Below are 27,084 nucleotides of genomic sequence, written 5' to 3'. Positions count from 1 at the left end.
CAATTTTATCAAAACTTATTCTTTCGTTAGAGCCTCTTCTAACCCTACTCCAACAAAGCAGGCATCTCACCACAACCAGGCAGTCCCAGACTCGGCTCCCAGGAGCACCCTACAATAAGCACTCATTTCTCCAACAGCGAGGCACCTGAGAGTACAGCGTAAAACATCTTAGAATAACAGCTCAAAACAAAATAAACAAACAAAAATCCCCTAAAGACATACTCAACATCTCTTCTAAAACAATGTGGGAATTTGTTCTTACTCTTCCTCAAAACCTCATAAAAACTAGCCAAAACGGTACTTTGATCCTAGTACGAGTAATAAGTGGAAACTAGTGTAAAAATCCTTGCTTTACAGACACCTTATATCACTAGGACCCTCGCAAGCTTTCAGCTGGCTACTTCAAAGCTAAATTCCCCCGCCCGGGTGGCCCAGTGGTTGAACACCGACCCAGACACTAGCAGGTCTCAGGTTTGATTCCTGGTCAGGGCGCATGCCTGGGTTGCTGGCTCAATTACCAGTAGGGGATATGCAGGATGTTTCTAGCTCTCTCCTTCCCTAATAAGTAAATAAATAAATCAATAAAAATGTAATTTAAAAAAAAAAAAAAAAGCTAAACTCAAGGGCCATTGTAAGAGCCATAGTAGTGATCTCATTTTCCTCTGTTCACCGGATATCAATGAGAATGGACGAGGTAAAATGGATTTCCACCAGATAGAGATGAAGATGTACTTCCACAGAAAGCTGGAGGAAATAAAAGGAATGACTGTTTCACCTCCTAACTTAGCAAGTGTCAAATAAAAATGTTCTCGATGCTGAAGAGTCATCCACCTTCCTTAGGGTCCATAACAGGCCAGCTGGCAAGTCCTCCTCCCTTTCTGCGGGGATGCGGGCAGGTTCTTCCATCACTTCAGTCCCAGCCAGCCCTGCAGCCACCCTCAACCTCAGTCAGGGCTGGATGCCTTTACCTCTCACTACACCTAACCTGGTGCCCTGCATAAGGAATACACACCAGCCATCTTATTTACAGATTTCCTAGTTGACTTCAAGTTTGTCATTTTATGAGAACTAGAGGTTCAGTGCATGAATTCGTGCACCAGTGGGGTCCCTCAGCCTGTGAAACTGGCTCTCCAACATCCCCCAGGGGGTCCTGGATTGCGACAGGGCACAGACCAGGCTGAAGGACTACACCAGTGCACAATTGGGGCAGGGAGGGACGCAGGAGGTGGCCGGCTGGAGAGGGACCGCAGGAGGGCTCCAGGTGTGTCCAGCCCTGTCTTGCTCAGTCCCAATCAGCAGGACCCCAGCAGCAAGCTAACCTACCAGTTGGAGTACCTGCCCCCTGGTGGTCAGTGAACATCACAGCAAGTAGCTGAGTGGCCTTAGAATATCACGCTTTGGACTGGACACTTAGCATCTTGGGCTTTTATTATATAGGCTGTTTATGGCACAACCTAATCTTTAAATACTTGGTTCCATCCTGGTGCTAACTGGAGAGTGTGTCAGAAACTGGAGCTAGAGAGAAGAGGAGGAGAAACCAAGATGGCGGCCTAACTGCAGCCTCACACAACAATTTCTTTTTTTTTTTTTTTTAATATTTTATTGATTTTTTTACAGAGAGGAAGGGAGAGAGATAGAGCTAGAAACGTCGATGAGAGAGAAACATCGACCAGCTGCCTCTTGCACACCCCCTACCGGGGATGTGCCCGCAACCAACGTACATGCCCTTGACGGGAATCGAACCCGGGACCCGTCAGTCCCCAAGCCGACGCTCTATCCATTGAGCCAAACCGGTCTCGGCTCACACAACAATTTCAATAAAATATAAAGTGGACATTATCCAGAACTACAGGAAAGCTGACTGACTGGAAATTCTACAATGAGAAGGAAAGAGAAAACCAGAAGGAAAATCAGAGGAGCTGTAAAAGCCTAAGGTAGGGAGACACCATGCATGCGGGGAGAGGACGGAGCTGGAGAGGAGGGGCGGCTGAGTGCCTGGCTGGCATTCCCTAGCGCAGTGTTTTTCAACCTTTTTTGGGCAAAGGCACACTTGTTTCATGAAAAAAAATCACGAGGCACACCACCATTAGAAAATGTTAAAAAATTAAACTCTGTGCCTATATTGACTATATATAAAGTAATTCTCTTGAATAGGAATCAAATAAACACAAAGAAAGTATTTTATAATTACTTTATGATGAAATATTAAGTAAACAAAATAGTGAAAAATAATAAAATTCTTGTCTTGTCTGCACCTACGGCACACCAGGCAACATCTGTGCCGCGGAACAGCGGTTGAAAAACGCTGCCCTAGCGGGAAGGAGATAAAAGCTCCGGACTGTGTTGAACCCCTGATCTGACAGCACTGAACCCCAGTTCTAGGCGAGACCCTCGGGCCCCAGGCTCATACAGAGGGAATCTGGGCTGTAAGGCGGAAGCTCAGGGGAGCGGCGAAAGGCAGAGCCCCCGAGTCACGCACATTTCGCACAGACTGTTGACTGTGCCACTGGATTGCCCTAGCGGGAAGGAGACATAAGCTCCGGACTGCTCTTAACCCCACTTTCAACTGCACTGAACCCCAGTTCTGGGCTCGTTGTGGGAGAGACTAGACTGTCTGGTAGCGGGTGAAACTCTAGGGCACCTTTCTCTCAGAGGTGCTTGCTGCGAGTACCAAAGGACACGGAGGAACACTGAGACTCAGGAACCTCATAGGGCAGGGCTAACAGGAAGCCAAGGCTGTAGGCTCCACCCTGAAACTCCACCCCATCCAAGCTGAGCACAGAGGCTCTTGCAGTTTTCCAAGTCTAGTCGAATAAGGCTGTCTCCTGGCATAGATACAGCTGATCCTACCAACTCAGGGAAGCAGATCACAAACAAAAGAAATGGAAGACAAAAAGTGACTGGATATAGACTTCAAAACCACGCTTATCAGGTTTTTCAAGAATCTCCTAGAAAAGGCCGATAAAATAAACAAGACCTATGAGGATATGAAAAGGGATCAACTAGAAATAATAAAGGATCAACTAGAAATAAAGAATACATTCTCTGAAATAAAAAATATTGACCAGTTACTGGTGTGTTTTAGCAAAGAAGATAGCTACTAGCATAAATCAAACCAGGAAGTTCATGTAGGGGATAATTCACCTAACTTTTGAATTATCCACATTGGCTATCCATTTTCCTAAAAACAGAATGGAAGATTGCAAGAATCAAGTCAAAGATTTGGAATACAAAGAGCCAGAAGACACTCTTCCACAGAAGCAAGAAAACAAGAGAATCCAGAAAGTTGAAAATAATGTAAGAAACCTCTGGGACAACTTCAAGCGAACCAACATCAGAATTATGGGGGTCCCAGAAGATGAGAGAGAGCAAGATATCGAAAATATACTGAAAGAAATAGTGACAGAAAACTTCCCCCACCTGGTGAAAGAATTAGACTTACAAGTCCAGGAAGCGCACAGAACCCCAAACAAAAGGAATCCAAAGAGGATCACACCAAGACACATCATAATTAAAATTCCAAGAGCAAAAGACAAAGGGAGAATATTAAAAGCAGCAAGAGAAAAGCAGGTAGTTACCTATAAAGGAGCACACATACGACCGTCAGACAGGAATGGCAAGAAATATTCAAGGTGATGAACAGCAAGAACCTACAGGCAAAACTACTCTACCCAGCAAAGCTATCACTCAGAATCGAAGGCCAGATAAAGAGCTTCACAAATAAAAAAAAGCTAAAGGAATTCATCACCACCAAACGAATTGCTGAAGGGGGTTATTTAGGAAGAGGAAGAAATAAAGATAAAAATTATGAACAACAAATATGTAACTATCAACAAGTGAATCTAAAAACCAAGGGAATTAAAAAACCTGATGAATAATATTAACTGGTGAATATAATAGAATCAAAGGTATGGAAGGGGAGCGAACTGATGATTCTCGGGGAAAAGAGGAGTGGGGGGTGAGGGAAGAGACTGAACATAAACTGTGCACCTATGGATTAGGACAATGGGGGCTGGGGAAAGGGCAGAGGGTGGGGTGGGAACCTGGTGGAGGGGAAAAAAATGAGGAACTTTTGTAATAATATGAACAATAAAGATTTATTAAAAAGAAAAAGAAAAAAGAAACTGGAGCTAAATTCTAAGTATTTGTTCTCATCAACAATGTCAACTCTATTCAGCCCAAACCTAGGAATGATTTAAATCATAGGAAAATGGACAGCCAATGTGGATATTTCAAAAGTTAGGTGAAATATCCCCTACATGAACTTCCTGGTTTGATTTATGCTAGTAGCTGTCTTCTTTGCTAAAACACACCAGTAACTGGTCAATCCTGAACTTAGCCTCAGCTGATACTAACTTCAGATTGCTTGAGGCTTTCCTCGAGCAGACGATATCTACTTTTTAAACTGCACTTGAGAAGAATTTTCTTTCTTTTTGAATTGATGGGCACTTTTATTTGCCTGAAGGGCAATTTATCATTTCAGGAGTTAATACAAATGTTGTCTTATAAATTGCTGATGTTTACAAACAAGGTATAAAGATCAGTCCTGGAGGGAGGACACCCTGACTGAAGTGGCCTTCCTCTCCCAATATCTTAAATCACTGCAAACGGCAAGCTGACGCTCCCAGACAGTTTCCATCTTCAGAGTACAGAACCTAGGCTGTGGGGTTACAGTCTGGCTCAAATCCCAACTATGATTTGCCACATACTGGCTATGTACTCAGGCAGGCTGCCACATCTGTGTGGCCTTAGGCTCCTGCTACCCACAGAGTTACCTGTGAGTAGTCAATGAGCAAAACATTAAGAGTATTTAGCAGTTCTTTAACTTATAGTTATTATTTATTAAAGTACCTGCTATAACCAATACTACCAGTGTCTCTATTAATAAAATAATGAAATAGAGATACTGGTAGTTTTCAGTTCCAAAACAACATAGCTCTGAATCCTTACCATTTCTACAGAAATAAGGAGAAGTCAACGGGGAAAAAAGGAGATTCATGTAATACTTTAAACAATAAAGAATAACAGCCGGGACCGGTTTGGCTCAATGGACAGAGCGTCGGCTTGGGGACTGAAGGGTCCCGGGTTCGATTCCGGTCAAGGGCATGTACCTTGGTTGCGGGCATATCCCCAGGGGGTGTGTGCAAGAGGCAGCTGATCAATGACTCTCTCTCATAGATGTTTCTAACTCTCTATCTCTCTCCCTTCCTCTCTGTATAAAAATCAATAAAATATATTAAAAAAAAAAAAAAAGAACAAAAGAACCGCCTTGTAGTTTAAAAGATTGTGATATTAACATGTGATTATTACTCTGATGACTGTAAGGCTTGCCTCCTGGGAGAGCACTTCTAGTAAACCACCCGCCGTCCTTGTCACCAAGTGCCAGGCCACACAGAGAACAACTGTGGGCTAGAGAGTGGCACACAGTTTTCCTCTGTCTGGCTCCTCTAAGTTTATACTACAAAGAAACTAAACTTGCTAGATATGCTATTATTATAGAAGTCTTGATATATATTGAGCACTGAGAGGACTCCATCAAAGTTAGACTGCAAAATAATCGGATTGAAGTATCTAGACAAGTCTGGAGGTGAGAAAATACACACCAGGTTCAAACAGTTAACTGGAGGCACCACCATACTGCAGGAAAGGTTTGTAGTAGGAGTAGCAAAGAGGCCAAGAAAAATGAGGTCTCTGAATATTTTTCTCTTATTAGTGTACATTCAAATCAAGCTTTAATACAGAAGGGAACAGAATTTTCCTTTGTGTGTCAGAGAGTTAAATAAAACTGCATCACATGAGTAGTGAGATGGCACCTGAGATATAATTCTGGATGACTTATGGAACTATTCCAAACAATAGTCAAATGGAAAACCCACAAACATTCTGGTAATAATTTCAAACAATCATTTCCATATTTTTGAAATCCCATCATACCCAAAATACTTGCTGTGTGAAAAATTTCCCTGCAAAATATAGATTTACCTATATAATTAAAAGTTTCTTAAGTTACAGAACTATACATTTTCATGTTAACTTAAAAACACACACAAATACAGGATCAAAAGTTCTACTTTGTTTTTAGATTCCTTCACATTACTACCTGCCAGATCTTTCTGGGCTTCAGTTCTTTCTATTTAAAAAAAAAAAAAAAAAAATGTTTTCATTGATTTCAGAGAGGAAGGGAGAGAGAGGGAGAGAAAGAGAGAGAGAGAGGGAGAGACATCAATGATGAGAATCATTGATTGGCTGCCTCCTGCACACCCCACACTGGGGTTCGAGCCCGCACCCAGGCCTGTGCCTGGGATCCTTCAGTCCGCAGGCTGATGCTCTATCCTCTGACCAAACCAGTGAGGGCTGGGCTTCAGTTTTTTCATTTGTAAAACGAAGTATTTGTTCCTGCCTCCCTTACAGAGAAACGGTTTGTGAGGCTCCAATAGATATAAACTATGCCCTCGCTGGTTTGGCTCAGTGGATAGAGCCTCAGTCTGCAGACTGAAGGGTACCGGGTTTGATTCCAGTCAAGGGCACATACTATGGTTATAGGCTCAATCCTGGCCCTGGTAGGGTGCGTGCAGGAGCATATAATTCATGTGAGTTATTGATACTCACATTGATGTTTCTCTCTGTGTCTCTCTCCCCCTCCCTTTCACTCTCTCTGAAAATCAATGGAAAAATACCCTCAGGTGAAAATTAACCAAAAAGAAAAAAGCAAAGCACTCTGAAAAAAAAAAACCTGAAGTGTTTGCATACCATCCTACTTAATCTTATCTAATATTAGAGTAATATGCAAATTAACCATCACTCCACAACAAAATGGCGGCCCCCATAGCCACAGGATGGCTGTACACAGTCCCCTCAGCCCCGCTGCTGGAGTGTCCAGCCTGTCTCTGGAGCAGCGAGGCTGGATCTGCTTCTTCCCTGCTCCACGCTGCTGCAATGTCTGGGCCTATCAGCCCCACTGGGGTCTGGATCTGCCCTCAGACCTGGCAAATGGAGCCCAGACAGCAGGGCGTGGGGGCTCCCTTAGCGCTACAGCAGGGAAGCCCCAGGCCCCGCAGGCAGAGCCGGGGCAGCAGGGCTTGGGGGCTTCATCTCCATGGTTACAGTGAAACCTCCAGGCCCACAGAGAGCAGAGAACCATGGGGAGTGGGCCTGAGCCAGCAGTAGGACATCCCCTGAGAGCTCCTGGGTTGTAGAGGGTGCAGGCTGGGCGGAGGGACCCCGTGCACCGGCCTCTAGTTATTAATAAACTCAAAGGGCCCAGCTGGTGTGGCTCAGTAGTGTAGTGTCGACCTATGAACCAGGAGGTCATGGTTCAATTTCAGGTCAGGGCAGGTGCCTAGGTTGTGGACTCAATCCCCAGTGTGGGCATGCAGAAGGCAGCTAATCAATGATTCTCTCTCATCACTGATGTTTCTATCTCTCATTCCCTCTCCCTTCCTCTCTGAAATCAATAAAAAATATATATATATAAAAAAAACAAAAAAACAAACCCTCAAAGGAAGCCCTGGCTGGATGGCTCACTTCGTTGGGAGTGTTGACTCATGCACCAAAAAGCTGCAGGTTCGACTCCTGATCAGGGCGAGTACAGGAGGCAACCAATCAATGTTTCTCTCTCCCCACTCCTCTAAAAATCAATAATAATTTTTTCCCAGAACTTTGTTTTCATGTATCGAATTAATAGAATTTTAATTATTTTCAAGATAATAGCATCACCAATTTAGGGCAAACTGTTCCTAATATCTCTGAACACTATAACTGTATGGAAGAGACCCAGTAACTGACCTTGATAGGAACTGAACGAGTTATGCTCTTTGTTTTTGTGGTGTTTTTTTTAAAGGGTAATTTGTGAAGGGACAGAGCCAGCTTACATATTCAGACAAAGAGGGTAAGTGTAATGCTACGTATACTCCACCTAGGTCAATCCACTGGAATTATGAGCAATAAACTTGTCTTTACATATTTAAATTATTTTTAAAAAGAGCAAGTGGAAAGAACTTTATCAACAGTAAGACACCCCCCCTCCCCCACATGGAAGTAGAAAAATCAAGTAAACAAAGTAAAATCTAGCTGGGACCGGTTTGGCTCAATGGATAGAGCGTTGGCTTGGGGACTGAAGGGTCCTGGATTCGATTCCGGTCAAGGGCATGTACCTTGGTTGCGGGCATATCCCCAGGGGGGGTGTGCAAGAGGCAGCTGATCGATGACTCTCTCTCATCGATGTTTCTAACTCTCTATCTCTCTCCCTTCCTCTCTGTATAAAATCAATAAAATATATTAAAAAAAACAACAAAGTAAAATCTATACCCGCAAGTCCTAACACAGGCCTAAAACAATGAACTTACATTCTAAATATCCAAAGTAATACTCACTGAAGCAGGAAGTTTGTCTTGCCAGGAGAAACAGCTATAACAGAGGAGGGGAGCTATTTTGTCTCTGAAATGAATTTTCTTCCTTCCGTTTCCATTCTTTCTTCCTGTACCTAAGATGGAATGCAGGTGCAGTGAATGAACAAAATCAAGGTAGTGTAGATGAAAGAGACGGGTTCTGAAAAACTACAATTCAACAGAGCAACTTCTAAAAACACAAACAGCTAAGGAACAGGCTGGCTCTCCGAACTTCAAACATCTCAAACCCAAACCTCGGGCGGCAATGGCCGTCCCAGGCATGGTTCACCTCCTCCTCGGCATCACAGAGAGGCCGCTGAGAGTCAGAGGTTTTACTGAACCTGAACATGAGGCCCACATGAAACTTTCTCCACCACTAATTTATAACAAAACCTGCTCTCAGGCCGAGATATAGCGTTCCAAGGCTCTCCACCGGTTTCAGAATACCAACATATTCCCAAATCCTCTGCTGCAGAGATGGTGCTGGCTACTGGACAGCAGGCCAGGGTCCGAGGACAGGCCCTCGTGCAGCAGCGGAGCACGCCTGAGGCTAAGAGCCATCCATCCTTACTCCGACAGGCCCATCAATCTCAGTCTCCATCCATCTCACCAACTCTCCCACCCCTAAGAGCAGAGAACAGCTCTTCCCAAACTTGTCAACAGGAGACTCCAGGCCCCACCTACTCGCCGAGCAGAGGGCAGTGAAAGCCTAGAGGCCCGCGGTGATGGGGTGGAGCGCGGTGATGGGGTGGAGCGCGGGGCGAGTTCAGGTCGGGACACGGCCCCGAGAAGGGCAGGGGATGAAGGGCAAAGCCACGCCGGCAGGAGGCAGACAGCGGGGAGGCGGCAGGCGCAGGGACGGCGCCGGGAGGCAGGGGACCGGGGGCTGGCCACACCAGCACCCAGGAAGCGGAGCGGAGCGTGCGGAGGGCGGCGCGAGCGCGCGAGCCCGAGGGGCGCAGGGGCCGCGGGGCCCAGGCCGGGGAGGGGCCGCGGGAGGGAGCCGGGGCCGGGAAGACCGCACGGCGACGGGTGGGGCCGAGGGGCCGACCGCGGACGGGGAAGCCCCTGGCAGAACGAGGAGGAGGAGGCGGGGGCAGGGAGGGGCCGCCGGAGGCCCGAGACCCCCAACTTTACCCGGACCCGAAACTGTTTCCGGAGGCCGCGCGGGACGGAGCGGGGCCCGCCTCGCCCAGCCGGCCTCCGCCGCCGCCCTCGCGGGACACGCGGCCTCAGCCCCCGCCTCCCCCGCCCTGGCCGGGCCTCGCCGCGACCCCGGAGGAGGCCAGCGGCGGGGGCGCCGCCGAGTCCCACCTTCTCTCCCGGGCCAGGCGCAGCCGGGGCGGGCGGGACCTCTCGCGCGCCGCCTTGGCCTGCCTCATGGAGCCATGCGCCTGGGGCCCGGAGGAGCGGCCCGCGGGCGGCGGACGGGCGGGAGACGCGCCGGCGGCGGAACTGGACGCCCCGCGGCTGGAGGTCTGAGCGGGACCGGCCCGAGCCGCCCGTATCCCGGCAGCCACCGGGGCAGGGTGACGGGAGCGCCGAGGGGCTCTCCAGGGGCCGCGAGCGCCGCCCGGCCCCTCCGGCGCCGTCACGTGGCCCCGCCGGCGCGCGGTATTGGCTGGCGTTGGTGGAGAGGCGGCTTTGCAGGGTCCGCTGTCGGGCGGTGGGAAGCGAGAGGGACCCGCGGCGAGGAGCCCAGGAAGGCGGGCCGGCGGCGCCGCACGCCCTGCGGAGGCCGCTCGGGCCGCGTCGGCGGCAGGCGCGGTGCATGCCGGGCCGACCCCGCGAGCGCTGGGCGCGCCGGGACTTGTAGTCCAACCTCGCCGCGCCCCGCGAGCCTCCAGCCGGGCCTCCGCTCTGAGCACCGGCCCCGCCGCCGCCCTGACTCGGCCGTGGCCTGACGAGCAGCCCAGCCAGCGGGAAGGGCAGCTCTGGCCAGCGTTCAGTTTGGCCGACTCGCGGGCCGGAGGGCCAGCTGCACCAGCCTGGGTCCTGTCCGGAGTCTCCACACCTCTCGCGGCCCCAGACCAAGGCTGCGGCGGTGTTAGCCACAGTACAGAGCTATTCCATAAACATCAGCGCCAAAAAACATCTTATTGAAGTTAGGAGTAAGTTATTTTAAGTTCACCTACTTGCTATTGGATTTGAATTGATGACCGCGTTTCTATTTTTTTTAAAACAGATTTCTGTTGATTTCAGAGAAAGAGACAAACATCAATGAGAGCAAATAATGATTGTCTGCCTCCTGCACTCCCCACACGGGATGAGCCCGCTGCTGAAGCGTGTGCCCTTCAAACAGCGACCTCTTGGTTCTGTTTTTATTTATTTTATTTTATTTTTATTTATTTATTTGTTAAATATATTTTATTGAGCCGAAACCGGTTTGGCTCAGTGGATAGAGCGTCGGCTTGGGGACTGAGGGGTCCTGGGTTCGATTCCGGTCAAGGGCATGTACCTTGGTTGAGGGCATATCCCCGGTGGGGGTGTGCAAGAGGCAGCTGATCGATGACTCTCCCTCATCGATGTTTCTAACTCTGTCTCTCTCCCTTTCTTTCTGTACAAAATCAATAAAATATATTTAAAAATATATATATTTTTTATTGATTTTTTTATAGAGAGGAAGAGAGAGGGATAGAGAGTTAGAAACATTGATGGGAGGGAAACATCGATCAGCTGCCTCTTGCACACCCCCGGGGATGCGCTGGCAACCAAGGTACATGCCCTTGACCGGAATCGAACCCCTGACCCTTGAGTCCGCAGGCGGATGCTCTATCCACTGAGCCAAACTGGTTTCGGCGTTGGTTCTATTTTTAATCACAGAGTTCACTGAAAGTCCTAGTTTCGCCCTGCTCCCTCAACCTACCCATATTATATAGGCTCTGCAACACGGACACACCCTGTTGTTTATATATTTATTAATTCTCTCCTGAGAATGTTGATTTTTTTTTTTTTTAAGAGAGAGAGGAAGGAAGGAAGACAAAAACTTGGATGTGAGGAACATTGATCAGTTGCTTCCTGAAAGGGATTGAACCTGCAACCTAGGCATGTGCCCTCACCAGGAATCCTGGAATACAATGGGACCTTCTGATGCACCAGAGGAGATGCTCCAACCAACAGGGCCAGGGCAAAGCATGGCAATCTTGTTAGCAACACAGACTCAATCTCACATGCTAGTATAGACTGCCATGTCTTGCTGTTCTGTTCATGCACGAAGGAATTCTTAACGTGTTTGTTCCCAGGGAGCCAAGAAAAGTATCCTGTATAATAAAAGCCCAACATGAAAGTGTTTGGTCATGCAATCGTCTGTTCAACCAATCAAAACATGATATGCTAATGATATACCAAGGCCCCTTAACCGCTTGCCATGATGTGCACTGACCACCAGGGGGCAGACACTCCAACTGGTAGGTTAGCTTGCTGCTGGTGTTTGTCTGATTGGGGCTGAGTGAGGTGGGCTGTCACGCCCTGGAGCGCTCCCAGGTCCCTCCCTGGTTGGCCAGCCTCCTGTGTCCCTCCCCGGCCCCAATAGTGCAACTATAGGGTCCCTTAGCCTGGCCTACACCCTCTCACAATCCAGGCTGAGCCCCCCCCCCGCCACCCTGAGTGTACAGATTTTGTGCACCAGGCCTCTAGTATAAAATGCAAAATGGCCCTGGCTGGTGTTCGCAGTGTTAGAGCATCCTCCTGTACATGGGGAAGGTCTCCAGTTCAGTTTCTCGCCAGGCCACATGCCTGTGATGCTGGATTGATCCCCAGCAGCGGGTGCATATGAGGTGACCCATTAATGTTTCTCACATCCATGTTTCTCTTCCTCTTAGAATCAATGTTATCAGGTGAGGATTAAAAAAATAAAAAATAAAATGTACTCAAGTAGGATAAGATCTACTACTACAGACTTTTAGCATTATTGCATGTAGGCAAAACAAACAGGAAATGGAATGTTTGGGGTGCCTCTTGAACCGAGGACTCTCAAAGAGAACCTGGCAAAGGACAAGAGGGAAAGGAAGAGAATGAAGTGCTTTGTACAACAGGTAACTTTTTGAAAGGGGATTTCTATAACTTCATAATTCCTCAGTCTTTTTATTTTATTTTATTTTTATTGATTTTTTTACAGAGAGGAGAAGAGAGGGATAGAGAGCTAGAAACCTCGATGAGAGTGAAACATCGACCAGCTGCCTCTTGCACACCCCCTACCAGGGATGTGCCTGCAACCAACATACATGCCGAAATCGAACCTGGGACCTTTCAGTCCGAAGACCGATGCTCTATCCACTGAGCCAAACCGGTTTTGGCTCCTCTCAGTCTTGACACACTATCTGCTGTCAAGGTCACATTTGCCAGATTCTTACCCTGGTCTGCCTGAAATACACAAATTAGATGTTCGTCTGCCTTGGAACGGGTGGGGAACAGCAGGTCCACTGGCTGTATAAGACCCGAGAAATCATTTGGTCTGGCGCTGCCAAGGCATTAGGGGTGAGTTAATTAAATGTTTGGCCAAATACAGCAGGCTAATTTTTAAGGTGATAATTTTGTGTGGCCCAAGAATGATGTTATAACTATCCAAATGACAGAAAAAAAGGTTCTCCAACCCTGGCCTGGAGCCAGAAATGTGGGAGGCAATAGCCAGAGGTCAATTTACGGGTTTGCTTCTGAATAAGATCAGATCTGACTTACAATAATCAGAATAAATTTTACATAACGAAGGTCTTTCCACTGACAGTGTTAAAACATGCATCTGAAAGAGGGCCTTATGCTGCTGCTCCCAGGGCGGTACTGTATTGCCCACAGACGGGATTATTGCTCCCTGCCTGTCCAGCCGTGGGGAGGTAAGTGATGGAACTAAATTGGACTTGAAACATTACCAAATTAAAACAAAAAGAAACCTTGTTTTTTGCTATCAAAAAGGCATTTCACTGAGAAGTAGGACCTAAATGCTGCTACTGTTGTTTAATACCAAAAAGCAAAGACGAGATTTTTTATTTTTTTATAGGAGAACATTTAGTTGTTTGTTTATTTATTTATTTTAGTCTTTATTGTTGATGTCCCTTACAGATGTCCCCTTTTCCCCCAGCATCACCCTCAACCTGGTTCCTGCACGCCCTAGGCTTTCACCATCTTATTGTGTCCATCCTAATGCCTACTTATAATAATAAAAGGGAAATATGTGAATTAGGCCAGACATCCTTCCGGATGTCATTCTGGACATCCTTCCAGATGAAGCTGGAGCTGGAGGGAAACAAGTCCGGATCCTGGGTGACAGAGGAAGCCGGTGCTGGCAGCCAGGAGAAGGAAGGCCTACTCTTGCATGGATTTTGTGTACCAGTCCTCTAGTCTATATATATAAAAGCCTGAGTGACTGGAACAATTGGTCACTATGGTGTGCACTGACTAACAGGAGGCAGATGGTCAGCGCAGGGGCTACCCCCTGGTGGTCAGTGCACTCCTACAGCCAACCTCCCATGGCCAGCCCACCTCCTCTAGTCCTTACCTCCAGCCAGCAAACCTCCTGCGATCCCTGCCCTGTCCCTTCAGACCTGTCCAGCAGCCTGAAGCCCAATCAGGACTGGGTGAGACAGCCTTTATAGGCCCTGATTGATGGCCAGGCCTAGGTACCTCCACCCATGCATGAATTTAGTGCACCAGGCCTCTAGTCTATCCTAATATATAAAAACCCAGGGTAGTAACATCCAAAACAACTGAAAGCTCGACCAACTAGAAGTCAGTGCTGGGTTGCCATGGTGACCCAGTACTGACTGCCTGCCACTGTGGGTGCAGTGACCCAGCACTGACTGCTGAGGGGGCTTGTGGATCAGACCCAAAGAGAGGCCCTAAGAGAGAGGCAGGGTCTGATCCATAGCCTCCGTGGCAGCAGTTGATCAGCACTTGCCTCTCTCTTTCTCTCAGGGCCTGGCCGGCAGCTGTACCTCTCTTTCTCTTGGGACTCCACTGGGGCTGCTGATCAGCCCCACTTCTCAGATCAGGCCTGTTGATAGGCCTGGAAATGCTGACTAGCATAGAAACCAACCAATCAGAACCAAATCTAGGTGAAGTGTGAGGAGACAACTGCTGCCTAGGAGGTGGAGCTTTTGACGCAGACTGGCATAGAAACCGGCCAATCAGAACCTAATCTGGGTGAAGTGCGAAGGCAGAACCTAAGGTGGGGACTGAGGAGGGGTTTTAAGGGCAATAGCTGTTTCGTGTAAGATGTAAGAAGGCAGTTCAAATTTTTTAAAAATATATTTTATTGATTTTGTACAGAGCTAGAAACATCGATGAGAGAGAGTCATTGACCAGCTGCCTCTTGCACACCCCCTACCGGGGATGTGCCCGCAACGAATGTACATGCCCTTGACTGGAATCGAACCTGGGACCTTTCAGTCCACAGACCGACGCTCTACCACTGAGCCAAACCGGTTTTGGTGCAACAGCAACTTTTAAAATATATATTTATTTTCTTGATTTTTTACAGAGAGGAAGGGAGAGGGAAAGAGAGTTAGAAACATAAATGAGAGAGAAACACCGATCAGCTGCCTCCTGCACACCCCTTACTGAGGATGTGCCTGCAACAAAGGTACATGCCTGAAGGGAGCAGCTATGGGTTAAGCCTAGAACTGACTTGCTGGCAAAGCCACAAAAACAAGTCCCAGCTTAGAGGGCACAGCCCTCTTAGCATAATTTAGCTTGACCTTATGACCTCCCATAGATCCTTCCTGGGTAGCGAATGGGCTGTGGGAGGTGCAGCAAGTGCTGCCAAAACAAGTGAAACTCAGAAGAACATTGTAACTATGGTGACCACTACCTTGTTTACTTCTAGTTATAAAATAAAGGCTCAGCTTACCGTCTGGATATCTTGCTGTGGCCTTAGCCAGGCACAGGAGATCCACCTAGACCCATCTTATTCTTTTTGTCTTTTCTTCATCCTTCTCCGGCCCTCCCTCAGGCTCATTGAACCCTTGGCTGATCTGGCCCAGCACACATGCCCTTGACTAGAATCGAACCTACTATCCCTCAGTCCACAGGCCGACTCGCTATCCACTGAGCCAAACTGGTTAGAGCGCGACAGCAACTTTGCAGTGTCCTCATAGACTCCAGGACCTCTTAGGGGATGTCAGCCTGCTGGTTTTGGCCCAGTCCCCAGGGGCTGGGCTGAGGGACCCCACCTGCTGGAGATATCCGCAGACTCCCTTCGAGGTCCAGTGCTCCAGGATGTGTGCAGCCCATCTTGCCCATTCTCGCCCTGACAGCCACCTTCTAATTAATTTCCTTTCAATGTGCACAAATACGTGCACTGGGCGTCAGGTACGCACATAAGTTCTTTAGTTAATCTCTTCCTGTGTGCACCCTTTCCCAAATGAGATTTATCAATCTGTTTCATGTTTCCATGCCTATGGTTCTATTTTATTCATCAGTTTATTTTGCTCATTAGATTCCTTGTTGTTTATTTTAATTTTTTGATTCAATTGTTGATATCTATGTATTTATTGCCATTTTATTGTTCATATTTAAAAAATATTTTTCTTCTTTTTTCTTTTCCTGCTTCCTGGCCCAGGACCATTCCCCTTCCTACCCCCTCCCCTGCACTTCTTACTCTCCTCCCCATCCCCCTCCTCTTTCTTTCTTTCTTTCTTTTTTTTTTTAAATATATTTTATTGATTTTGTACAGAGAGGAAGGGAGAGAGATAGAGAGCTAGAAACATCGATGAGAGAGAGTCATCGATCAGCTGCTGGAGATATGCCCGCAACCAAGGTACATGCCCTTGACCGGAATCGAACCGGGGTCCCTTCAGTCCCCAAGCCGACGCTCTATCCATTGAGCCAAACCGGTCTCGGCCCCCTCCTCTTTCTCTCTGCAAAGTTTCTGTTGAGAAATCAGCTGACAGTCCTATAGGTGCTCCCTTGTAGGTAACTAATTGCTTTTCTCTTGCTGATTTTATGATTCTCTCTTTGTCTTTAGCCCTTGGCATTTTAATTATGATGTGTCTTAGTGTGGGCCTCTTTGAGTTCCTCTTGCACTTCCTGGATTTGGAAGTCCATTTCTTTCACTAGGTAGGGGAAGTTTCCTGTCATTATTTCTTCAAATAGGTTTTCAATATCTTTTTTTTTGTTGTGGGGTCGAACCCTGGGTTCAAAATAAGACCACCGGAGGCTGATTAATTAATTAAAAAAAGCAGGCAAGGATTTATTGCCTGGCCAGGACAGCCACAAGAGCACCGCATGCAGGTGGACTCCAAATGACTGCACCGTTTCAGGGGTAGGCAATTCCTTTTAAAGGTTTAAACCACAAGAATTTTCCTTTTGTTCCTAAAATCCTAAAGACTATTATAAATTCTAAAGACTGGGGACAACCCGCAGGGTTGGTTCCCAGTCACATCCTGCTGGACATTGGAATGTGGCCCTATCTTGCAGAGCTCAGCGGTTAGACTCTAAAGGTTATCTACAGTTTCTATCCCTGAAGCTACTGAGTCAGTGGGAATCAATCTCCTGTGGTCCTGGTTCCAGGCAAAGGAAAATTGCCTTAGCCTCCAGGTCTCCACCTGGAAGCTGAGGTAAGTACCCAGTGTTTTAATCAGATGCAAGAGCCAGACTTAGCAGGGTTAAAATTCAAACAGCAGTTTTTACCAAAGTATGGTTGCCACTATATTTCATTTTTGTTTTTGTTTTTAATTCTCACCTGAGTATATTTTTCTATTTATTTTTAGGGAGAGTGGTAGAGAGAGGGAAATATAGAGCAAAAATTAATGTGAGAGAAACACATTGATTGGTTGCCTCCTGCATGAACCCCAACCGGGGGAGGAACCTGAAACCAAGGTATGTGCCTTTTACTGGACTTGAACCTGGGACCCTTTGGTCCACACGCCTTATCCACTGAGCAAACCTGGCTAGGGCAGGTTTTCAATATTTTGCTCTCTCTCTTCTTCTGGTACCCCATGATACAAATGTTGGTATGCTTGAGGTTGCCCCAGAGGCTTCTTACACAATCTTCATATTTTTGGGTTCTTTTTTCTTCCTGCTCTTCTGTCTGGGTTTTTGCTTCCTGTAAATTATTCTTAATTTCTGACAGCTCTCTCTTTTTTTTTTTTTTAATGTATTTGATGTTTTTACTAAGGTTCTTGAAATTCTCACTAAGTCCCTTAAAGCTCTCATTAAGATTCTCGAGCAATCTTATAAACATTGTTTTAACTGTGTATCTAGTAGTTTGCTTGCTTCCATTTCACTTATTTCTTTTACAGAAGACTTCTTATGTTCTTTCATTTGTGACGTTTCTTTGTCTCTGCATTTTAGCTGTTTCCCTGTGTTTGTTTCTATGTATTGGGTAGAGTTGCTATGTCTCCTGGAATTGGCAGAGTGGCCTTATGTAGTAGGTGTCCTGTAGGGCCCAGTGACTCAGCCTCCCCAGGCACCTGGGCTGGACACTCTAGGTGTGTCCCTGTGTGGGCTGTGTGCACTGTCTTGTAGTTGAGCCTTGATTGCTGTTAGCATCTCTGAGAGGAATTGACCTTGAGGCCAGCTGGCTGTGAAGATCAGCTGTGACTACGGGGAAAGAGCAACTGTGCAGGAGACAGCCTATGGATCAGGATTTGCTTCATTGGGGCCTTGGTGCTCACTGAGTCTGCCCCTTGAATGTGGCAAGTATGGATGTGTAGAGTATAATCTGGTATGGTCTGATGTGGGATCCCTTAACACGACCTGCGCGGTTCAGGGCCCACTCAGGGTCCGGTTTCTGGAGAAGGCCGCACACTAAAATGAAGAGAGAGACTGGAAAAGAGTTAATTTGGGAGAATGGGGTCCAGGTGGGAAGTCCACCTCTAGTGGGAAGACTAACCCTTCTCTGGCCTTTTACCATTCCTTTTATTGAGATTCTGAAACAAAGACATCTCTTAGGCAGGAAGTTCCAACAACAGAAAATCAACTTACATTTACATATGATTAACAAATTAAAGTTGCCTCAACCACCACTATCTCAACTAGACAATGAGTTAATAGCTCTGACCATTCAGAGCCCTCAAGGTTGGCTAGCTCTTTCTATAATTTACTACCAGTGACTCAACTTAGAGTCAATGAGTTAATAGCTCTGACCATTCAGAGCCCTCAAGCCTGGCTAGCTCTTTTTACATTTTATCACCAGTGACAATGTTAGGTTTCGGTTGGCAGTCTGAAGCTGTCCTTCAGGTGCACTGGCTCTGGGTCTCCCCTGGAGAGGCAAAGTCAGCCACTGCTTGTGCCTTGCTTGGAGCCACCCATCAGGACCTACAGAATGATCTGCAGATGGCTGCCACTTGTGTTGTGCATAGAAGTGCCCAGGAGAGGCCAAGCTGTGAAACAAGGCAGGCTGCTGATAGTGCCAGGACTGGGACCATTTATTGAGAGGAATGGGACATAGTGATGCCAGCGGATGCTCATTTGAGAGATTTTAGGAAGTCTGAAACCTGAGCCAGGACAGGACATTCATATAGAAAAGCCACTGCAAACAGATTGGGTGGGGCTGCAAATTTGAAGGGAAGGGATCTCATCAGGGCAGAGCAAACAGTGTGAGCCAGGCTGATGGAAACTCAGATATGGCCCTGTCAGTCAGCTCTGAGAAGAGAGAGGCCTCAGCATAGGAAAAATGACCTCTGTGAGCACTTTTGTCTGGGAGAAAGCCACCCCTGAGTTCTTGCCCTGGTGCCAGACACTCCGGTTTTCCCTGAATGTCCTGGAATCCCCATAAGCTGCTGCCCCAGCCCTGGAGCTCAGAAGTAGTGAGTCTGTGTGCTGGCCCTTTAAGAGGAACTACCTAGGACTCTAGTAATCTCTGTGTCATTCAGCCACAGTTTCTGCCGGTTTTTATAGCCCAAAGTTATGGGAGTTTCTCTTCCCAGCACTGGGACCCTGGGTGGAAGGGTCTGGCGTGGAGCGGGGACCCCTGCTTCTCATGGAAGGCCTCCACAGACTAGGTGTTCCTCTGAGCAAAACCCTGGAGGCCCGTTCTTGGCCACTGTGCCTCCTACCAGTCTCCATGTGCTTTCTTCTTCACTTCTCGTTGTAAGGCTTCCATTCCGCTAGATTTCAGGCGCTTCTGAAGGATGGCTGTTCTGTGTTTTAGTTGTGAATTTGATGTGATTGTGAGAGGCAGCGAATGCCAGCGTTTACCTACACTGCTCTTCAAAGAGAATTAAAAAATATATTTTTATTTATTTCAGAGAGGAAGGGGCCCCGAGGAGGTCCCAAAAGGGGGAGGGTGCAGGCTGGGCCGAGGGGACCCTGTGCACAAATTTCATGCACTGGGCTTCTAGTAATTATATGAAACATTAATCTTGCTCTGTTAACCCTGATGGCTCTGTTCTGCATAGAGAAAGCACATTCTAGCCTGGCTGAGAGTTCACATTGGAATGCAGTCCATCCTCCTTTTGAGAATTGCCTGTCATTATGGAAAGATTTACAAAATTGTAGCCAAATGAATCTGCTATAGCAGACCTCTGCTCTTTACAATCCCCAGCCCCTATCACTTGTAATCTGGTCCTGGGGTGCCCAGGGACACCCCTCTGCCTGCTTGCATGTTGATTAGCCTGTGCTTGCTTTCCCAGGCCTGTCATACCTACTTCTCCACATACTCTTGTCCTATCCAGTATAAGCAGCGGCTTATGGGGGGTGCAGAGCAGATTTTTGTGGATGAGTTGCTGCTCTCCCATGCTGCCAGCAGTATTGGAATAAACGCTCATACACGATTCAACCCTGTCCCAGCTTAATTGGCTCAAGTGATAGGCAGCTGGACCCCTTGGTTGTCCGGTTACTCTTAATGTATAGTCTGTAACAAGAATTTTGTATTACTTTTTTATTGAAATACAACATACTGATGTAGAATGCACAAATCTTAAGTGTGCAGCTTGGTGAATTCCCACATCAGTGTGTGTCCACGTGACACTGTCGGAGGGAAGATGTAGACATTTCCAGGGACACAGAGGCCTGTCTTTGCCTGGTATCAATCTCCCTTCTAAAGATAACTGTCCTTCTGACTTCTGTCACCACCGAATAGCTTTGCTTGCTCTTGAATGTCATAGAAATGGACTCACAGTATGTATTCTTCTGTGCCTAAGTTCCTTTTGTTTAGCATTATGTCCCAGAAATTCATCTCTTTGGTTATGTGCTGCTCAAGTTCATTTTTTTCCTTTACTACACAGACTGCTATGCCATTCAATACATATTGAATAATACTAAATACATATTGAATGATTTTTCCACAATTTATTTATCCTACATTTAAACAATATATTTTTTATTGATTTCAGAGAGGAAGGGAGAAGGGAGAGAGAAACATCAACAATGAGAAAGAATCATTAATCTCTGCCTCCTGCAAGCCACCTATTGGGGATTGAGCCTGAAACCTGGGCCTGTGTGTGAGTGGGAATGGAACTGTGACCCCTGGTTTATAGATCAACATTCAACCACTGAGCCATGCTGGCTGGACCGACACGTTTTAAGACACTCTTGTTTCCTTCTCTGAATCTAAGTTTTTAAGTTTTGTGTTTGTTTGTTTTTTTTTACAAGAGAACATAAATTTTTGAAATTTCAGTGTAGTTTATCCTCAAATTGCAGTTGTTAAAATAGTGATTGTTTTAGTTAGGAAAAAGTTATTTCAGAAATTAAAATACATCTTAATTGTTTACCCTCAGAATTATGTCATCTGTCCTTCTCTACCACAATCCTGCTTACTGGGAAGTACTATTCCTGACCTCCACAGGACATCACCCTGATCTGTCGCCTTGGTGACTGTTGGCCTGAGCAGGTAATTAAACCGATGCCCCTCCCCTGGGAACTGACTGTTAGGCCACTTCCAATGGACATTCCACTTGCTGAGACCATTCTCTCTCTGCTCTGGAGTTTCCAGAATTCCCGGCCCAGAAGAGTCCGCCTGGAGTCCTTAAACACCTCTGCTCCCCCAGCTTTGGGTGCTGGGGCTCTTTTGGAGTTCAGCCCATCTGGTATCCAGATGACCTATTAAATTCACAAGTCTTTACCCCCTGGGCCTCGTGTGTTCCTTCTTTGGCGACCCTAACATTTGGTGCCCTAACCTGGGAAGCTTCCAGTGGGTTAGGGAACTATTGTCCCAGCTTCAGCCACCTGAGTTTGATACTCAGAGAGCAGTAGGCAGTGACAGCTCAACCTGGGCTTACCCCGAATCCTATTCCACCTGGGCTTAACCCAAATCCTTCCCGACCTGGGCTTCCCCCGAATCCTTTCCATCCTGGGCTTACCCCGAATCCTACTGGACCTGGGCTTCCTCCGAATCCTACTGGACCTGGGCTTACCCCAAATCCTACTGGACCTGGGCTTACCCCGAATCCTACTGGACCTGGGCTTACCCCCGAATCCTACTGGACCAGGGCTTAACCCAAATCCTTCTTGACCTGGGCTTACCTCCGAATCCTACTGGACCAGGGCTTAACCCGAATCCTACTGGACCTGGGCTTACCGCGAATCCTACTGGACCTGGGCTTACCCCCAAATCCTACTGGACATGGGCTTATCACGAATCCTACTGGACCTGGGCTTACCCCGAATCCTACTGGACCTGGGCTTCCTCCAAATCCTACTGGACCTGGGCTTACCCCAAATCCTACTCCACCTGGGCTTACCCCGAATCCTACTCCACCTGGGCTTCCTCCAAATCCTACTGGACCTGGGCTTACCCCGAATCTTACTGGACCTGGGCTTATCCTGAATCCTACTGGACCAGGGCTTACCCCAAATCCTACTGGACCTGGGCTTACCCCAAATCCTACTGGACCTGGGCTTACCCCGAATCCTACTGGACCAGGGCTTACCCCAAATCCTACTGGACATGGGCTTACCCCGAATCCTACTGGACCTGGGCTTCCTCCGAATCCTACTGGACCTGGGCTTCCTCCGAATCCTACTGGACTTGGGCTTACCCCCGAATCCTACTGGACCTGGGCTTATCCCGAATCCTACTGGACCAGGGCTTACCCCGAATCCTACTGGACCTGGGCTTACCCCCGAATCCTTCCCGACCGGGGCTTACCCCGAATCCTTCCCGACCTGCGCTTCCCTGAATCCTACTGGACCTGGGCTTCCCCCGAATCCTACTGGACCTGGGCTTACCCCGAATCCTACTGGACCTGGGCTTAACCCGAATCCTACTGGACCTGGGCTTATCCCAAATCCTACTGGACCTGGGCTTATCCCAAATCCTACTGGACCTGGGCTTCCCCCGATTCCTACTGGACCTGGGCTTACCCTGAATCCTACTAGACCTGGGCTTACCCCCCGAATCCTACTGGACCTGGGCTTATCCCAAATCCTTCCCATCCTGGGCTTTCCCTGAATCCTTCCCGACCTGGGCTTCCCACAAATCCTACTGGACCTGGGCTTATCCCGAATCCTACTGGACCTGGGCTTATCCCAAATCCTACTGGACCTGGGCTTACTCCAAATCTTACTGGACCTGGGCTTCCCCTGAATCCTACTTCACCTGGGCTTCCCCTGAATCCTTCCCGACCTGGGCTTATCCCGAATCCTATTGGACCTGGGCTTACCCTGAATCCTACTCCACCTGGGCTTCCCCCAAATCCTTCCTCACCTGGGCTTATCCCGAATCCTATTGGACCTGGGCTTACCCCGAATCCTACTGGACCTGGGCTTACCCCCGAATCCTTCCCAACCGGGGCTTACCCCGAATCCTACTCCACCTGGGCTTACCCTCGAATCCTACTGGACCTGCGCTTACCCCGAATCCTACTGGACCTGGGCTTACCCCGAATCCTACTGGACCTGGGCTTACCCCAAATCCTACTGGACCTGGGCTTACCCCCGAATCCTTCCCGACCGGGGCTTACCCTGAATCCTTCCCGACCTGGGCTTACCCCGAATCCTACTCCACCTGGGCTTACCCCTGAAGCCTACTGGACCTGGCTTACCCCGAATCTTTCCTGACCTGGACTTAACCCGAATCCTTCTCGACCTAGACTTACCCCAAATCCCACTGGACATAGGCTTACCCCCGAATCCTACTGGACATGGGCTTACCCCGAATCCTACTGGACCTGGGCTTACCCCGAATCCTACTGGACCTGGGCTTACCCCAAATCCTACTGGACCTGGGCTTACCCCCGAATCCTTCCCGACCGGGGCTTACCCTGAATCCTTCCCGACCTGGGCTTACCCCGAATCCTACTCCACCTGGGCTTACCCCTGAATCCTACTGGACCTGGGCTTACCCCGAATCTTTCCTGACCTGGACTTAACCCGAATCCTTCTCGACGTAGGCTTACCCCAAATCCCACTGGACATGGGCTTACCCCCGAATCCTACTGGACATGGGCTTACCCCCGAATCCTACTGGACCTGAGCTTCCTCCGAATCCTACTCCACCTGGGCTTACCCCGAATCCTACTCCACCTGGGCTTACCCCGAATCCTACTGGACCTGGGCTTACCCCGAATCCTACTGGACCTGAGCTTCCTCCGAATCCTACTCCACCTGGGCTTACCCCGAATCCTACTGGACCTGGGCTTACCCCGAATCCTACTCCACCTGGGCTTACCCCGAATCCTTCCTGACCTGGACTTACCCCAAAGTTTTTGAAAAATGTCAATCAAAGAAATGCTGGTTGTTTACTCTTTTGTCAAAGCTGGTTATTTGTGAATAGGTAGAAATGCTTGTGAAAGTTCTAAATCAGGGCCTGATCAACCCTGACATCCAAAGAGACCCATTCGCTAAGCCCCATATTATGTCCTAATACACTCCAGAAGAACTTCAGTTCCCATTAGCTCTTGGGGCCACTCAGAAAGATCCATGGCTAAAACTTCTGGGAACATATATCCTTTCCCAGGGACAGGCCCATGATATCTTACAGGCTATTCACAATTCCCTGCATATAGGGTACAGACAGCTTCTACAACCCCTAATATCCCTCATCACCTGTCCTAGCCAGGCCTCCATACTGCAAGGTATCCCCAAACCTGTTCCACTTGGTACTCAGTATCTCCCCAAGCACCTTCTTTCCCCACTCCTCAGCAAGGGGCCAAGTCCCTGGACAAGACTGGCGAATTGACTTCACTCACATGCCCCTATTAAAAAACATATACACAAATATCTCTTAACCCTTGTAGATACTTCTCAGGCTGGGCAGAAGCCACTTCCTCCACTAGTCTGACCCACCTCATTACAATCAGATAATGGACCTGCTTTCAGATCTCAAATGACTCAGCAGTCTCCTCCACTCTGAACATCCAGTGGAACTTAACTCAGTCTCACCTAACTAAACCAACTCTCAAAACTAAAGAACCTGAAACTGCTCTCCTACCTCCAGGCCTTCTGCGCATCAGGACAGCCCCCGTGCACCCTCCCTTCTCAGTCCCTGTGAACTCATGTATTAGGAAGCTTCCCTCTACAGGGACCCCTCCAGGAGACTTGAGTCCCCATCTTAAATCTCGTCATACAATCACCAAAGAGCATGCTGATCAGGTCCTCCTTCGACCTGTTACAGGAACACCCCCTACTCCTCCTAAAAGAAATCCGCCATAATTCATAGCCCTGAAGGAAAGGCCCTGATCAGGTACTCCTAACCACCCCAACTGCAGCTACACTGTTGGGGCACACCCATGGTTCCACCTTCCAGGTTATAACCCGCCCCAGAACAACTCCACGACGTGAGCCTGAGTCCCTAAGTATCACAGCTACCAGATTGGGCCCACCAGACCCACTTTGCCACCTCCCAGAGGCAGAGGACGAATGAGTGAGCGCCCGCACGTGCCCCTGTGTACTGCCCCTACCAACCCAGACCTCCCTGGAAGCCCGCTCCTCTCCCAGGACACACCCTCCAGGTCCTACGACTGCCCCTTCCCCTTCACACCAGGACTCTCACCTTCCTCTGGGACTCCCTTCTCCAAGGGACTTCGCTTACCCATGGGGTGAGATTACCTTCTTCCTAAAGCCTAAACATCCCCATTCCCCCATTGGGACCATCCCTGCCTGGAAGTGGGGATTAGCTCTCCTTCTCATCCCAGCCCAGCCCAGCCCTCCTCTCCTCTCCCATTAGGAGCTTTCCCCCTCCACTCATCCCCAACAAACACCCATCCTCGCCCATCCCTCCTAAGCCAGGACCACTGGCTCTGCCTTCCCCTCTCCTCTTCAGTGAACACCACTATCCCTACCCCAATCCAGAGATGGAGCCAGGCAAAACCACTCTGCTTATAAAAAGGGAAAGGGAACTCTGTTTCTCAGAAAGGCAGACACCCTTCTAGGTAATTATCCTGCAGTCCAGGCATCAAGCCTCCCTCCTTTTCCATTCTTACATTCTATCTCCTACTAAGGTGGCTCCTTCCTCCACCCAGTCACAGGTCCTATCACCCTACACACCCCAGTTATCACCCAGCCCCTTTGTGCTTTACAAGGTCACAGGCTAGTATATCAATAGGCCACCTCCCTCATCAGCTTGTAACCCCCCAGTTAACCTAGAACTACCAACACTTAACTCTTGTCCCAATGGGTGACTACCAGTACCCGGAAGCCAATGGTTATTTCCCACAGCCTGTCTTTTTACTTCTTCTTCTTCTTCTTTTAAAAATATATTTTATTGATTTTTACACAGAGAGGAATTGAGAGGGATAGAGAGCCAGAAATGTTGATGAGAGAGAAACATCGACCAGCTGCCTCTTGCACACTCCCCACTGGGGATGTGCCCGCAACCAAGGTACGTGCCCCTCACCAGAATCGAACCCGGGACCTTTCATTCCGCAGGCCGACACTCTATCCACTGAGCAAAACCGGTCTCGGCTCTTTTTACTTCTTATTCAACCATGCAGGCCCCAGGCTTCAACTGCTCCTTCCCTTGCCTTCTCTTTTCCCTTGGATAACAGCCCATCATAGCATTTCCGCCCACTTTCACTGCAATAAACACTCAACCACTTGTCTGTCACCCTTATGAGTAGAGCCATGGCAACAACCCTCTCAGCTTGGACCACTGAACCAGGAAAAGGAACCTCATACCCTTTCGTCACCTCTTCTCCCCAAACCTTTCAGCTTGTCTCCGTGCTGGGATTTTCTTCCTCTGTGGGGAGAACACCTACATCTGTCTCCCCATCAGCTGCACAGGAGCCTGTACTCTCATCCATGTAGATGCAGCCCCAATGATCAGTCTTTACCTGTCCCCTAACCCACCTTATCTGACACAAAAGGACAGCCCAGATCATCCCTCTCCTCGTCACCCTGGGCATCACAGCAGGGGTTGGAACTGCCACAGGGAGCTTACCCACTGCTCTGTCTACTCTGAACCCCTGTCTCAGGACCTACAAGAAACACGTGGATGCCGAGCAAGGGGGAAATCTGGGAAAACAAGAGCCTCATCCCAGGGTCACCTCTCCTCCCCTTTCACATCACTAATAAGGCAACTGAGCCCACTCTCTCCCCTCCTAAAAACAGCATCTAGGTCTCAGCTGTATTTCAGCTCCAGGCCCAGAAAAGCAGCAAAACTAGACACGTGACGCTGTGGCCGCCTCAGGACCAGCTTTTACCTCCCCAGTCACTCTACAGGACCGTTTTTGAGCTTTCACCAACCAGTGTCTTGGGGAAATCGTGCTGCTGTGACTACGAGTCCAGCTGATTACTATCAAAGTTCATCCCCCTGTGATCTCGAAGTCCCCTCTCAGCAGGAAGTAAGTACGGAAGACACATCTTTGTCCCTATTCCATAAAAC

General features: G+C 48.3%; 2 protein-coding genes across 11 annotated transcripts in view; one reads left to right on the top strand and one right to left on the bottom strand.

Moving 5' to 3' along the window:
- The window catches only part of AMMECR1L (AMMECR1 like), a 36,230-nt gene extending 26,391 nt beyond the window's left edge, over positions 1–9,839 (bottom strand). For 9 of the 10 annotated variants that reach the window (XR_006740423.1, XM_045575128.1, XM_045575125.1 and 6 more), the window contains exons 1-2: positions 9,702–9,839; positions 8,373–8,482 (exon numbers count right to left, since the gene is read on the bottom strand). The gene's annotated coding sequence lies outside the window, so the exon portion shown is untranslated. The remainder of the gene's footprint in view (positions 1–8,372; positions 8,483–9,701) is intronic. The other variant, XM_045575126.1, reaches the window with a different exon arrangement.
- LOC123651603 (collagen alpha-2(I) chain-like) lies at positions 8,719–21,377 on the top strand. The gene is made up of 3 exons (XM_045575124.1): positions 8,719–10,498; positions 13,111–13,216; positions 21,041–21,377. Exon 1 carries the CDS (start codon positions 9,113–9,115, stop codon positions 10,289–10,291), a length of 1,179 nt encoding a protein of 392 aa, XP_045431080.1. The 5' UTR covers positions 8,719–9,112; the 3' UTR covers positions 10,292–10,498; positions 13,111–13,216; positions 21,041–21,377.
- The last annotated feature ends 5,707 nt before the right edge of the window (positions 21,378–27,084 follow it).

This window comes from Pipistrellus kuhlii, unplaced genomic scaffold, assembly GCF_014108245.1.
Source record: "Pipistrellus kuhlii isolate mPipKuh1 unplaced genomic scaffold, mPipKuh1.p scaffold_m20_p_66, whole genome shotgun sequence".
In the NCBI taxonomy this organism is placed as follows: domain Eukaryota; kingdom Metazoa; phylum Chordata; class Mammalia; order Chiroptera; family Vespertilionidae; genus Pipistrellus; species Pipistrellus kuhlii.
Note: the sequence above shows the minus strand (reverse complement) of the source record. Positions and strands in the feature narration are given on the sequence as shown.

Coding starts and splice junctions, on each gene's coding strand:
- LOC123651603 (XM_045575124.1), top strand. CDS start 9,113: ATGGGGTGGAGCGCGGTGATGGGGTGGAGCGCGGGGCGAGTTCAGGTC.